This window comes from Capsella rubella, unplaced genomic scaffold (genome assembly GCF_000375325.1).
Source record: "Capsella rubella cultivar Monte Gargano unplaced genomic scaffold, Caprub1_0 scaffold_3, whole genome shotgun sequence".
NCBI lineage: Eukaryota > Viridiplantae > Streptophyta > Magnoliopsida > Brassicales > Brassicaceae > Capsella > Capsella rubella.
In genome coordinates this window covers 10,371,901-10,384,815 of record NW_006238921.1, presented here as the reverse complement: position 1 = coordinate 10,384,815, position 12,915 = coordinate 10,371,901, and the positions used below count along the sequence as shown (strand labels likewise).

The 12,915-nt window shown below is 29.7% G+C and overlaps 1 protein-coding gene and 1 pseudogene across 1 annotated transcript; both read left to right on the top strand.

The window, feature by feature from the left end:
• Positions 1-3,379: 3,379 nt before the first annotated feature.
• LOC17892395 (S-protein homolog 7) lies at positions 3,380-3,854 on the top strand. The gene has a single exon (XM_006299582.2). It carries the CDS (start codon positions 3,384-3,386, stop codon positions 3,789-3,791), a length of 408 nt encoding a protein of 135 aa, XP_006299644.1. The 5' UTR covers positions 3,380-3,383; the 3' UTR covers positions 3,792-3,854.
• Positions 3,855-9,893: 6,039 nt separating this feature from the next.
• LOC17890682 lies at positions 9,894-10,284 on the top strand (annotated as a pseudogene).
• Positions 10,285-12,915: the final 2,631 nt, after the last annotated feature.

The window sequence follows — 12,915 nt, the reverse complement described above, 5'->3', positions numbered from 1 at the left end:
AAAAAATCATCATTTTGGAAATCCCATAAACATCACTAAATAGTGCTTTGCGACTATTTACCGACTAACATAAATGGTCGCAGAAAAATGATCGTTAAATGTTTCAGTCGTTTAATGGTCACGAATCAGCGACTAGTTTTCGATTCAGTACTATAGTCACATATAAGCAACGATGATGTGACTACTAAAGGAAGTTGCACATTAGTGACTAACACGCAACGTATGATTTCGAAACTAAAAAATACTCTTACATTACTGAACATCGTATGTATGAATAAAGAAAACACTACAAAAGTATTTAACGTAAACATAACATTAATATTGATAGATTAGAAAAATACTAAAGGAATTTTTGTTATGCATGTATGGTTTTTTCTATCATATGCATGAAGGTGTATTGATAGCTAGTATTAGTATTTAATGATTCTATTGAAGAATATTACTCAGAGTCTTCTCTAGTTTACCATGCTTGGGTCTTCTTCTTGGCTCTACCACACTTTAGTTATCACAATCCGAATAATTTTTTTATTTTATGTAACGCCCCGACCGCCATTTCTCCAGTGGGTCCCATGTTCACCACCAGCCCATGGGTCCATCTTTCTAAATGGACTTCATGACCTCTCATTAGACCCATGAGCGTATTAATATCTGATGGCCGGTTAGATACGTTCGGGAGGCTTAAAGACTTGTTTACCGACCCTACAAATCACCACATAATTTTTTCTTGTGTTTTGGCCTTATTCACACAGTTCCGACAACCACTTCCCAGACGGTCACTCATCTTTTGACTACTCCAGCATAAGCATGCTTAACTGTAGAGTTCTCTCATGACCTTTGACCGAAAAGATAAGTGCACTTTGGTGACATAGGTGGTCAAATCAATTCATTTAAATATCTCCGCAACCTGGGGTCTCACAATTCTCCCCCACTAACAAACAGCAACGTTCTTGTTGCGCACAACGATCGTCACGCCCTGATAGTGTGAGTCCACCACTCCACACTTGTCTGGGTTCGGCTCTGATACCAATTGTAACGCCCCGACCGCCATGTCTCCAGTGGGCCCCGTGTTCACCACCAGCCTATGGGCCCACTTTTTTTAATGGGCCTCACGTCCTCTCACTAGGCCCATGAGCCCATTAATACCCGACAGCCGGTTAGTTACGTCCGAGAGACTTAAAGACTTGTTTACTGACCCTACAAATCACCACATGATCTTTTCCTAGTTTTGGCCTCACTTACACAGTTCCGACAACCACTTCCCCGAAGGTCACCCATCTTTTGACTACTCCAGCATAGACACGCTTAACTGTGGAGTTCTCTCAAGACATTTGACCGAAAATATAAATACACTTTGGTAGCATAGATGACTAAATCAATTCATTTAAATCTTTTCGCAAACTGGAGTTTCACATCTTACCATAAGAATATTTCCATTGGCATGATGAATGTGAGTTTCTCAAACATTTTATTAATAAAATAAATAGAAAGAGTGCGAAAGAAAATGTTGAATGTTAGAACCGTTTCTCGGATGATAAATTTTTAGAAACCAACCAGATACTCTCTTGCTAAATGATCAAATTTATAAAACAAATAAAATTGAATGGCATAATTAAATTATATTACAATATAATAATTAATTATTGTGATACTCTTTTGGGTATGTGAACCGATGGGGATGCTCTAAAATATGTTAAAGCAAAATTTTAGATATTATTATTAGAAAATTTTATTAAATAGGGAAGATTAACATAGAATGAAAAATATATTTTTTTTGTTATTAAAAAGTGAATCTTATTTTCTAATGGTTGCAAGATAATGAGTTTCAATAATCTTATTTTTTTCATACAACTTTTAAGGGATGTGCTTGAATAATGTAGCTAAAGAAGAGTAAGAATTATTTATGATCAAATATACAACTTCCGATAAATGCGTACTGTTTAAAAAAATTTAAACTCCAATTTTTGTATAAGATCTTGCATTTAAGGTTTTTTAAAAATATTTTTTTTTAATTAGAAATGGCAATCTTTGTATATACATAAATAAAAATAGAGTTCAAACTCTTTTGAATTTTTTTATGGGTTATCTTCGTAGTGTGATTGTCAAATACTGTAATGGTGTTATAGTCACTACTCACTAGCTGTCTTTTATGTGTTACTAGTAATTGACCCGCGCTGCGCGCGGGAGGTTTATAATTTTTTGTTAATTTTTTATTCATATTATGATATTTTATTTGTTTTTAATTGATTTTCAAAACATATTATAGTTATTTTCTCTTGAATTATTATCTTTCAATATTTAAATTTGGACTAAAAGCATTTTCTTTTTGATCATGTTATAAACTAATATTTCACTTTCTGTTTTATTTTCCCCCTTTAAAATTTTATATATACAATTACATAAATGTTGTTTTTATTCTACCATAAATTTAAAATTTACTTACATTTTTAAACTCAGTAACACATTTAAAATTTTAAACTATGATTAACTTAAAATGAAAGTTGAATTATATTATTACCACTAACTAATAAAAATGAAAGTATTTCTTATTTAACATTTCATTTATTTACATAATTTATTTTTATTTATATAAATTTTCTATTAATTAAATAAGTAGCATAAATATGCACTAAATGAATGTTTTAAATTTATTTTAATGTAAATAAAAATGTGGCTTAGGTGGATGCTTAGGTGACATCATGAGAAGAGAGAAAAAGCTAACTTTATATATATAGATTAAGTGTAATTCTCCTTAATTAAATTATTAATTTATTAACAAATTACTATTTTTATAAATAATATCAATTTTATAGACCTTTTACTGTAATTAAATTGTTGCTAAAGCTTGTTACTGAATCATTTTAAGTTAATTAACTGTTGATAAAAAATATTAAGTTAATTAAGCGTTGATTATGCAAGATATTTTCTTGGATGGACTAAATATTATTTTATTATTTTATCACAAAAGTCTTTTAGGATATTTACTGTATCAATTTTGTAAACTAATATTTAATATTTAAACGACAGATATTATACTAATATTTAATTTATAATTAATTATATAGATTCAACTTCTTTTATATTGTAGTTTTTTAGAAATTAAATTATATGTAACACAGACCTATGAAGTCAAATTTATCATTTAGAAAAGGAAAAAAATGAAAAGGAATTGTATCATTTACTCTTTTTAATTAAGGTGTTACCAAATTAATATATAGTCAAAGATTCCTTGAGGCTTTTACATTATGTTTGATTTACATTTGTTACCAAATTACTCTAATAAATATCTAAGATATTAGCTCAAAAATCTTATATATATCTAAGGGTAAATTAGTTTTTTCAAACTTAAACAAAAACAAAAAAAATAGAATAGATTGTTCAAAATTATGAAAAATTTCTTTGTCTTAATCATTGTAATTTCTTTGAGTGTTGGATCGAACAACGCTAGTAAAATTTTTCCGAAAAATCGAATAACCTTCTTAAACACTCTTGGTAGGAATGATGATGTTCTCACGGTTCATTGTAAGTCTGAAAAAGACGATCTTGGTGTTCACTTAGTGCATTATGGTGACTTATATTCTTTTCAATTTGGTGATAGCTTTTTTGGTGAGACTAAGTTTGTTTGCACACTTTCGCATGGGATTCGTTTTAAATCTTCGGTTACTTTTACTGCTTATCAAGAAGATCCTTATTTTTACATAAAATTTGGTGCCCTAACCCGTTGGGATGCTAGAACTGATGGGATCTATCTTTCAAATGATGATCATGGTCCAAAGTTTATGTATTCTTGGTAAAATCTTAGTCTTCAAGCCATTATGTCTTTTACTTTTGATGTCAACAGATTTCAAAATATAAATTATGAGAAAATATATATTATTATATTTTAGAAATTATATGAAAATGGCTTATGTTTGCAATCTATGTGATATAATGTTTGGTCAATCCGAGAATTAGAAGAAAATCATTAGTCATCGCTCACATCACCTCCCATTAAAATTACATGTAATAAGAAATGCAAAGGCGAGAAATGTAACGGTAGATGATGAGAACATAACCGAAGTAAACCGGTATCAATTAAGATAAGGATGAAACGATGAAAAAATGTTTAAATTCTATTGTTCTTATAAGCTCTTGATTGGGACCTATCAATTGGTATTAGAGGCTTCATCTCGCTTTTGATTCGGAGCACTTTGTGGTATCAATAGCAACCTTCATCCACTATTTATCTTGGTTTTGATCTGGACCACGCTTGTGGTATCAAACCCTAATTTTATCATCTTTCTCGGTTTTGATCCGGACCACATTTGTGGTATCAAAATCTATATCTTTCATATTTAAAAAAAAAAAAATAGAAGCCACGGGAAGCTGCCCTTTGATCTTCTAGTCAGAGAAGATGACACAAGCGGAGAAGATGGGAAGAAGCTATCCAAGAAGATGCATGAGGTTTCTTATGAACTTTGAGGACAAAGTTCTTTTGGAGGGTGGAGTATTGATGAGAACATAACCGAAGTAAACCGGTATCAATTAAGATAAGGATGAAACAATGAGAATATCATTTGTGATCTTATTGTTGTTAGTTGTTTTAGGTAGATTATGTTAAATCTTCTATTCATGTCTATCTCCTATATTTTAGGATTGCCCTTAACATGTATAAATACTCATAACATCTTATGATGAAATATATAGAAAAAATGTTTAAAGTCTATTGTTCTTATAAGCTCTTGATTGGGACCTATCAGTGGATGGGTAAATGAAATAAGAGAGTTAACTTTGAAGAAGTGTAAAGAAATGCAAAGGCGAGAAAGAGAATAACAGAAGATGACGAAATTGTAAAACATACTTTATTTTATTTTGTGCTTTGAAAATTTTTAGGCTCTTCCCAAATACAGTAAAACCTTCATAAACAAATCGTCAAGAAATTAATAATCAGTAGGAATAGAACAGTTTACAAATAGTACAATCCAATAAAATAAAAAAAAAATAAAAAAAAATTTGAAACTTGTATGTAAATATATGCCCCATCACTATCACTATAGTAAATTAAAAACATCCTACAAACTAAATATAATCCTTATAAATTTTATATATAATAGAAAATTTAGTGTACAAAAACTTAAGTCCAAAAAAGACAATTATAAAAGAAATTCTTATTTTTAAATGGTAAATGTATTGTGTAAGCACATTTGGTCTAGTGGTTGACCAATGATTGTTTAAAGTTTCTACACCAAGAGGTCTGAGGTTCGACGCCCAGACGCCCATATGTACAACAATGCACAATTACCGTAGTTCGCCGTGATTCTACGCATAGATAAGGAGGTGTCGTAAAAAAAGCGTATTCTGTGGTGAATCTAATAGGGTTGGAGAGAATTTTCTGTTAGAATCGTCATTGTAACAATTATCATAATTTGCGATAAATAATAAATCAAGAATTTAAAAAAATAGTAAATATTCAAACTAGAAAAAAATACTTTACGGTCTGTTGGTGGAGGTGAATTATAATACCCTGGTTTCAATACTTGCGGAGAGCTTTAAGATAATTGATTTGGCCACTTATGTCACCAAAATACACTTATTCTTTCAGTCAGAGATCCTGAGAAAACTCCACAGTTTAGCATGTTTATGTTGGAGTAGTTTCAGGATGGGTGATCCTCATGAAAGTGACTTTTGGAATTGTACGAGTGAGAACAAAACACAAGGAGATATCATGTGGTGACTTTTTACCGATCCTCCAATAAATTTTGTAGTCACAATTATATGCGATATTGATATAGAAATTATGAATAATGGTGAATAGTTTGCAAAGTTTTTTGGTGATCAACAATTTATACTAGATTTTTATAATATTTGTTTAATAACGATTTATATATATACACGTAAATTAGTTTTTCGGAGAAAAAACAAATCTATTCGCTTAAAAAAAAAAGATTGGATATCATTTTGTTGTATTAAAGTTTTAAATTTGTTTTTTTAATATAGATAACTCGTCCATCAGACGCGTCCAAATCTAGTTGGAAATAAAGTTGGCTACTTGGCAATTTAGTTAATTTGTTACCTAATTAACACGAGTCAAAGATTTTTTTTAATTAAGTTATATATTTATGTTGTAATAACTTATAATATCCATTTGAACTATAGTTGGGGACTTGGAAATTTAGCTAAGTTGTTACCTAAATTAAAAGAGTCAAAGATTTTTGTTAGTAATTAAGTTCTATATTTACTTAATTTATCCTAGTAAATGAGGAAGGTATATTAATTTATAGTAAATAGACTTCTTAGGTGAACTTGTTTTTGGCATATATTTATGAATAACTAATTGATTTAGTCATTGTAATTGCTTTATGTGTTGGATACTTGGATCTAACAACGCTAGCATAGTACTGTTTCCGAAAAATAAAATGTATTTCAGAAACTCGTTTAGCAAGAACTCTGATCTTCTTACTATCCATTGTAGGTCTAAGAAAGACGATCTTGGTATTCACATGTTCTTGTGCATCGTTCTTAATTATTTGGTGGGACTTAATTTGATTGTATGCTATTCTAAAACATTTACAGCATACAAACAAACTCCTTATTTTATGAGATTTGGTGCTAAAGATGATGGGATCTATCTCACAAATGATGCTCATGAAGCAAAGTTTATATGATTGGAACTAGTCTTCAAACATATTTCTTTTACTCTGGTTGTCAAGATTTTAAGATATAATTTATAAATAAAAAAATTTATTGGAATTTCAAAAGTATATGTATATGCAAAAGTCTTTTACATTTTATTATAATCTCTGTGATGTAACACATCCCAAGTCACAATATTTCATTTAAGATAAATAATTGGTTGATTACACATCGAGTTGTCTGTAATGAGATTTTTTAAATAAAATAAAAATAAATTACAACCAAGTTCATCAGCTAAAATTAGAAGGGGTGAACAAAATAGTTCTGAAAAGGCATTTAATGATTTAGAAAGGATAAGAAAAGTTCGACATAATTTGTAATTTAATTATTTTTAAAACATAAACTCTTTCAAATCTCTAATCTTTTATATTTTGGTATTTAGGAAAAGTAAACTTTAATGCTTTCCTCCACGATGCTATAATTTTTTTTTTTAATTCTTTACGTTCATTTGAGTTATTATATAAAATACTTTACAAATGACTTTATTTGTATTTAACACGAGTTGTTGACCCGCGCTGCGCGCGGGAGTTTTATAATTGTTTTTTGTATTTTAAAATTTATATTTTGATTTTTCTTTGTTTTTTGTTTTTTTTTTTTTTGTTTTTACTGTTGTTTTTGTATTAATTTAGTATATGAAATGTTTATTTTTATTTTTTTAACTTTGATTTAGGTCAAATAGTAGCTGTTAGAACCTTACATTTCAAAAGCCTTCAATTCTTGTTGGCCAAATTATTCTGGTGAATCCACTTATTTATTTATCCAAGTGTTTTCATTTTACTTTTTAGTTCTTTTTTCTACTTCTTATGCCTAAAATCGGTTGTGTTTTCGTTTGAGGTCGCTTCGGATTACATCAATTTAGTGGTATATCTATCTGTATAGTATAAACATCCTTGCTTTGTATTTTGTTTTTGTATTTAGCCCCATTAATCAAAAATTGATCATTACTTTATAAATAGATACTTGTTTTATTTATTTTGGACATAAATATTTTTTACTATATTATTTATTTTCTTAAAACCACTAATGAATATAAAAATAAAATAAAAGCTAAGTTATGAGGTAGAAAAGAAATTAAAAACTAAAGTGTTGTAATCCTAAATCAATGTAAAAATTAAGATGAATGATGATGTGGGGTTTATATTATACATTATATTTGTTAGTATAATCGATAATTAGTAAGTTTTTTTAAGGGAGAATTTCAAAAATACCCCTTTTCCAATACCACTTTTTAAAAATACCCCTCTTTCTAGATTTATCAAAAAGTCACTATAAAATTTAAAATTTATCAAAAACATATGTGTAAACTTATATTTATAGACACAAATTATCTTTATATGTGTGTAAATTTATATATATATTTCATAAATACCATATAAATACATTTTAAAAACCTTATAAAAACTGTGTAAACCTTTTAAAAATCTTATAAAAACATTATAAATGCCGTTTACAACCTTTTAAAACCTTATAAATATTTGGATTTAGGCTTCTAGTAGTAATGATGACCTCTATGTACCTTATTAACCATATAAAAGTTTATAATTTTTCATATTTGAAAAGGGGTATTTTTGAAAATGGATAGAAAAGAGGGGTATTTTTAAAAAGGGGTACACCAAAAGGGGTATTTCTCAAAAATTCTCTTTTTTTTAACTCTTAATCAATTATCTTTTTTAGTTTTATAATATACTAGTTGTTGACCGCGCTGCCGCGCGGGAGTTTTATGATTGTTTTTTTATATTTTAAAATTCATATTTTGATTTTTTTTTTGTTTTTACTGTTGTTTTGTATTAATTTAGTATATAAAATGTTTATTGTTATTTGTTTAATTTTGATTTAGGTCAAATAGTAGCTTTTGTAACCTTACATTTCAAAAGTCTTCAATTCTTGTAGGCCAAATTATTCTGGTGAATGCACTTATTTATTTATCCAAGTATTTTTATTTTACTTTTTAGTTTTTTTTTTCTACTTCTTATGTCTAAAATCGGTTGTGTTTTCGTTTGAAGTGGCTTCGGATGACATCAATTTAGTGGTATATATGTATAGTATAAATATCCTTGTTTTGTATTTTGTTTTGTTTTTAGCCCTATTAATCAAAAAATTGATCATTACTTTATAAATAGATACTTGTTTTATTTATTTTGGACATAAATGTTTTTACTATATTATTTATTTTCTTAAAATCACTATTGAATGTAAAAATAAAATAAAAGCTAAGTTATGAGGTAAAAAAGAAATTAAAATTGAAGTGTTGTAATTCTAAATCAATGTAAAAAATTAAAATGAATGATGATGTGGCATAAGGAGAAGAGAGAAAAAGTTAACTTTATATATATAGATAATATCAAAAAGACCTTTCATATTCATTTTGGAAAAACTTATTTACATAGGTTTAAATATTAAAATTAAATGATAAAATGGTATAATTAATTTTAAAAATTAAATAATAAAATGAGGTTGATGATGATGTGGCTTAAGAAGAAGAGAGAAAAAGTTAACTTTATATATATAGATTATATTTTAGATTGATGTTAATCTGTAAGAAATTTACCATCAAATTTAGTAGTAATTAATTAGGTCTATAAAATTCAATAAATTGCGTAATCACATTCTACGATATCGCTTAAAAATGAAATTATGAATAGTTGTGAAATTGGTGTTTAATTTTTTATGATGAATGTTTAATAACGAATTTTAAATATAAATATATGAAAAGATTTGTTAAAAAAATGTCTATTTGCTAACTAAAAAATTCTCAGTTTTTATTTTCAAAGAAAAGCTTTGGATATCGTTTTCTTATAATAAAGATTTAGGTTTAATTTTATTTTGAAGATAGATAATCAGTCTATCATTTCTAGTCTAGTTACATTCATAGTTGGGTACTTGTTAATTTCGTTAGTTTGTTACCTAATTAACAAGAGTCAAAATATATTTTTCAGTTTAAGTTATATATTGATGTTGTAACAACTTTTAATGTCAATTGGATCTATAGTTGGGGACTTGGAAATTTAGATAAATATTTACCTAAATAAAAAAAGTCAAAGAAATTTTTAATTAAGTTATATATTTATTAAATATATTTTAATAAATGAGGAAGGTATATTAATTTATAAATACAATATAAATATATATACATATTTATATATATATATATATATATATATATACATAAGAACTTCATAGCTGAAATTGTTGTTAACATATATTTATTTATATTCTACCAAATTATGAATAATCTTATTGCTTTGGTCGTTGTTATTACTTTATGTGTTGGATCTAACAATGCTAGCCTATTGTTTCAGAAACTCGTTTAGCAAGAACTCTGATCTTCTTACGATCCATTGTAAGTCTGAAAAAAACGATCTTGGTATTCACAAAGTGCATCGCTTTTACTTATATAATTTTAAGTTTGGGGATGAATATTTTGGTGGAACTCGGTTTGTTTGTATGCTAACACATGAGGGGGTTGGTTTTAGATATTCTAGAATATTTACAGCATACACACAATCTCCTATTTTTATGACATTTGGTGCCACATACTATTGGGAAGCTAGAGATGATGGGATCTATCTCACGAATGATGCTCATGGTGCAAAGTTTATGTATGGTTGGAACTAGTTTTTAAACATATTAATCTTTACTCTTGTTGTCAATAGATTTCAAGATATAAATTATAAGTAAAAAAAATTATTAAGTTATCAAAAAATATATGCAAAAGTCTTTGAAATTTTGTGGTAATCTATGTGATCTAACACATCCTAATTCACAATACATCATTTAAGATATATAATTATTCGATTACACATCGAGTTGTTTTTTTTTTTTTTTTCATTTATTATTATTGCAAATTATGAGAATTGTTACAATGACAATTCTACTACAGACAATTCTCTTTGAATTTCTGACGAAACATCCTTCTCTCTGCGTAGAATCACGGCAAACGGCTCTAAGGCATTGTTATAGATCATATGTAAGCTTATCTCCTTCATCTGCATATTAATAAATCGCATTATATGGACGTCCAACCCCATACCTCTTGGTGTAGTAGCTTTAAACAACCCTTGGTCAACCACCGATTCGAGAGAGCTTCCACCACATCAAATTGTATTTTCATCGAATTTGTAATTGTACAACTGGACCGAGCTAGGGAGCCGGATGTTGCGGGTTTGCAACATGGAGTAGGTGCGGTGGTTGAGCAGCCGTATTTCATGAGGATGTTGGAGCAGTTGCAGAGGCTCGGTATGGGTGCGTTTCTCGAAGGTATCGACCCGTCTGTAGCTGATGAGTGGAGATTGAAGCTGGAGGGCTTCTTTCAATTTTAAAGGTGTGCAGAAGCGTACTAGGTGGATCTGGCGGTTCACTACTTGGCGGGTGAGGCCTATCTATGGTGGAGGAGTGTGGCTACAAAGAGGTTTTAGAGTCAAATGGTGTGGGGGATTTTTTGGAGGAGGCAATAGACTGGATAGATTCGCCTTTTTGGCGCTTACTCTCGGTGACTGGTCGGTGCGGGAGTTTGATGTTGAGTTCAGCAAACTCCTAGTGTACACAAGTCGGGCGGGTGATGTAGACGTGCTTTGTGTGCGTCGTTTCCAGAACGTCTACATCCAAACTTGAGAGTGCGCTACAAGGTGTGGACCTATGCCACGCTACAGTAGTTGGTAGAGACTGCTGTAAATATCAAGAATGATCTGAAGGATCAAATAGTCATTCCTTGTCAGGCGGTTTAGCCGAAGCGGACTCAACAACAAGTGGTTCCAAGAAAAGGCGGTAAACCTACGTTGGGGAAGAAGAGGAACTGTTATTTTAGATTTGAAACGACCCAGCCAATTTCCAACTTTTAATTTACCACTACTAACCCCATAAATTGATATTAAACCGACAAATTAAACCAACAAACTAACTTAAAAGACCCAACCCAAAAAAATTTAATTTTTAATAATGCAACCAGGTTAACCTAATTTAATTCATCCAATTTCAATTTAAACCGGTTAACTAGCACTTCTAAATAAACCAAACCATAAACAATAAAACCAGTGGAAGACATTAAAATAACAATCCAGCAAACCAAATGCATTAACCATTAATCCAGCAATCATTCTAGGACTATCAATTTCCTAAACAATTTCAGAACTAGCAATTTCCTAAACAATTCAAGAACTAGCAATTTCCTAAACAATTCCTAACATTATTCAGAATAATCAGCGAGCCCCTAGATCATCGTTCTCTCCTCGCCATGATTCGACGGTCACACCTTTCCTTTACCTGCATCACGAAAGAGATGAATAAGTATTTCCATGAATACTTAGTGAGGCACTCATCCCAACAACTGGGCTATACACACAAGCAGTATCAATCATCATCAACGAAAATAAACCAAACAAATAATAAACAGCAAGTAACATCACTGGTGACAATAGGGTGTCGATCGACACTCGCACACGACACACTTAGTCGACACCGAGGTCGACACTCCATTCGTGAGTCGCAACTATCCTCGCGGAACAAAACATTGGTTTCGAGCGTCACTAACCACTGGTGTCGATCGAAACCGATACTCTACAGACGCTCCAGTTGCATTTTCTCACTGGATCTCGACTTCTAACCACTCCCAAGCCACGAGCGAATCTCCAAGGGGTTTTACAGGGATCATATCACACCAAAACAACCAAGCAAAAAAAAAAATCAATCAAACAATCATCAAAACATCCAAAACAATGATCAAACTGCCTATATAGGCCTTGGTCATGCTCTCACCTCTTTGCAATGGATGAACAGCAACGAAACAGGGGCAAACAAGCAAGGATTTGACTCTCCTATTATTCCTTTTAATTTTTTTTTGTTTTTTTGTTTTTTTCACCTTAGTATTGGTTCCATCTTAAGCACCAATTTCAGGTTTTTCTCTTTTTTAAAAGCTAGATTTTGTGACAAGGGGCATGTGTAAGTAAGTGTAACTTAAGTTTATCTCTTTATCCACGAATTAATCAATTATGTATTATATTCACAAGTTTTGTAACTTTGGTTTTTATTAAGAGAAAAGTTTTATCGAAAAACAAGAAAATTGATAACCGGAGCGGCAAAACGTGTAACAAGATATAAAATAATGTTAATTGATATTTTTTGTTTTAATTGCATTTGTGGCTTTTTTCATATATAAATAAATAATTTAGATTTGTATTTTTAAAGGTTTTAAAAAAATTACATACAAATTCATGAAGCAAATGAAAAACTCAAAGTCTCTCTCTCTCTCTC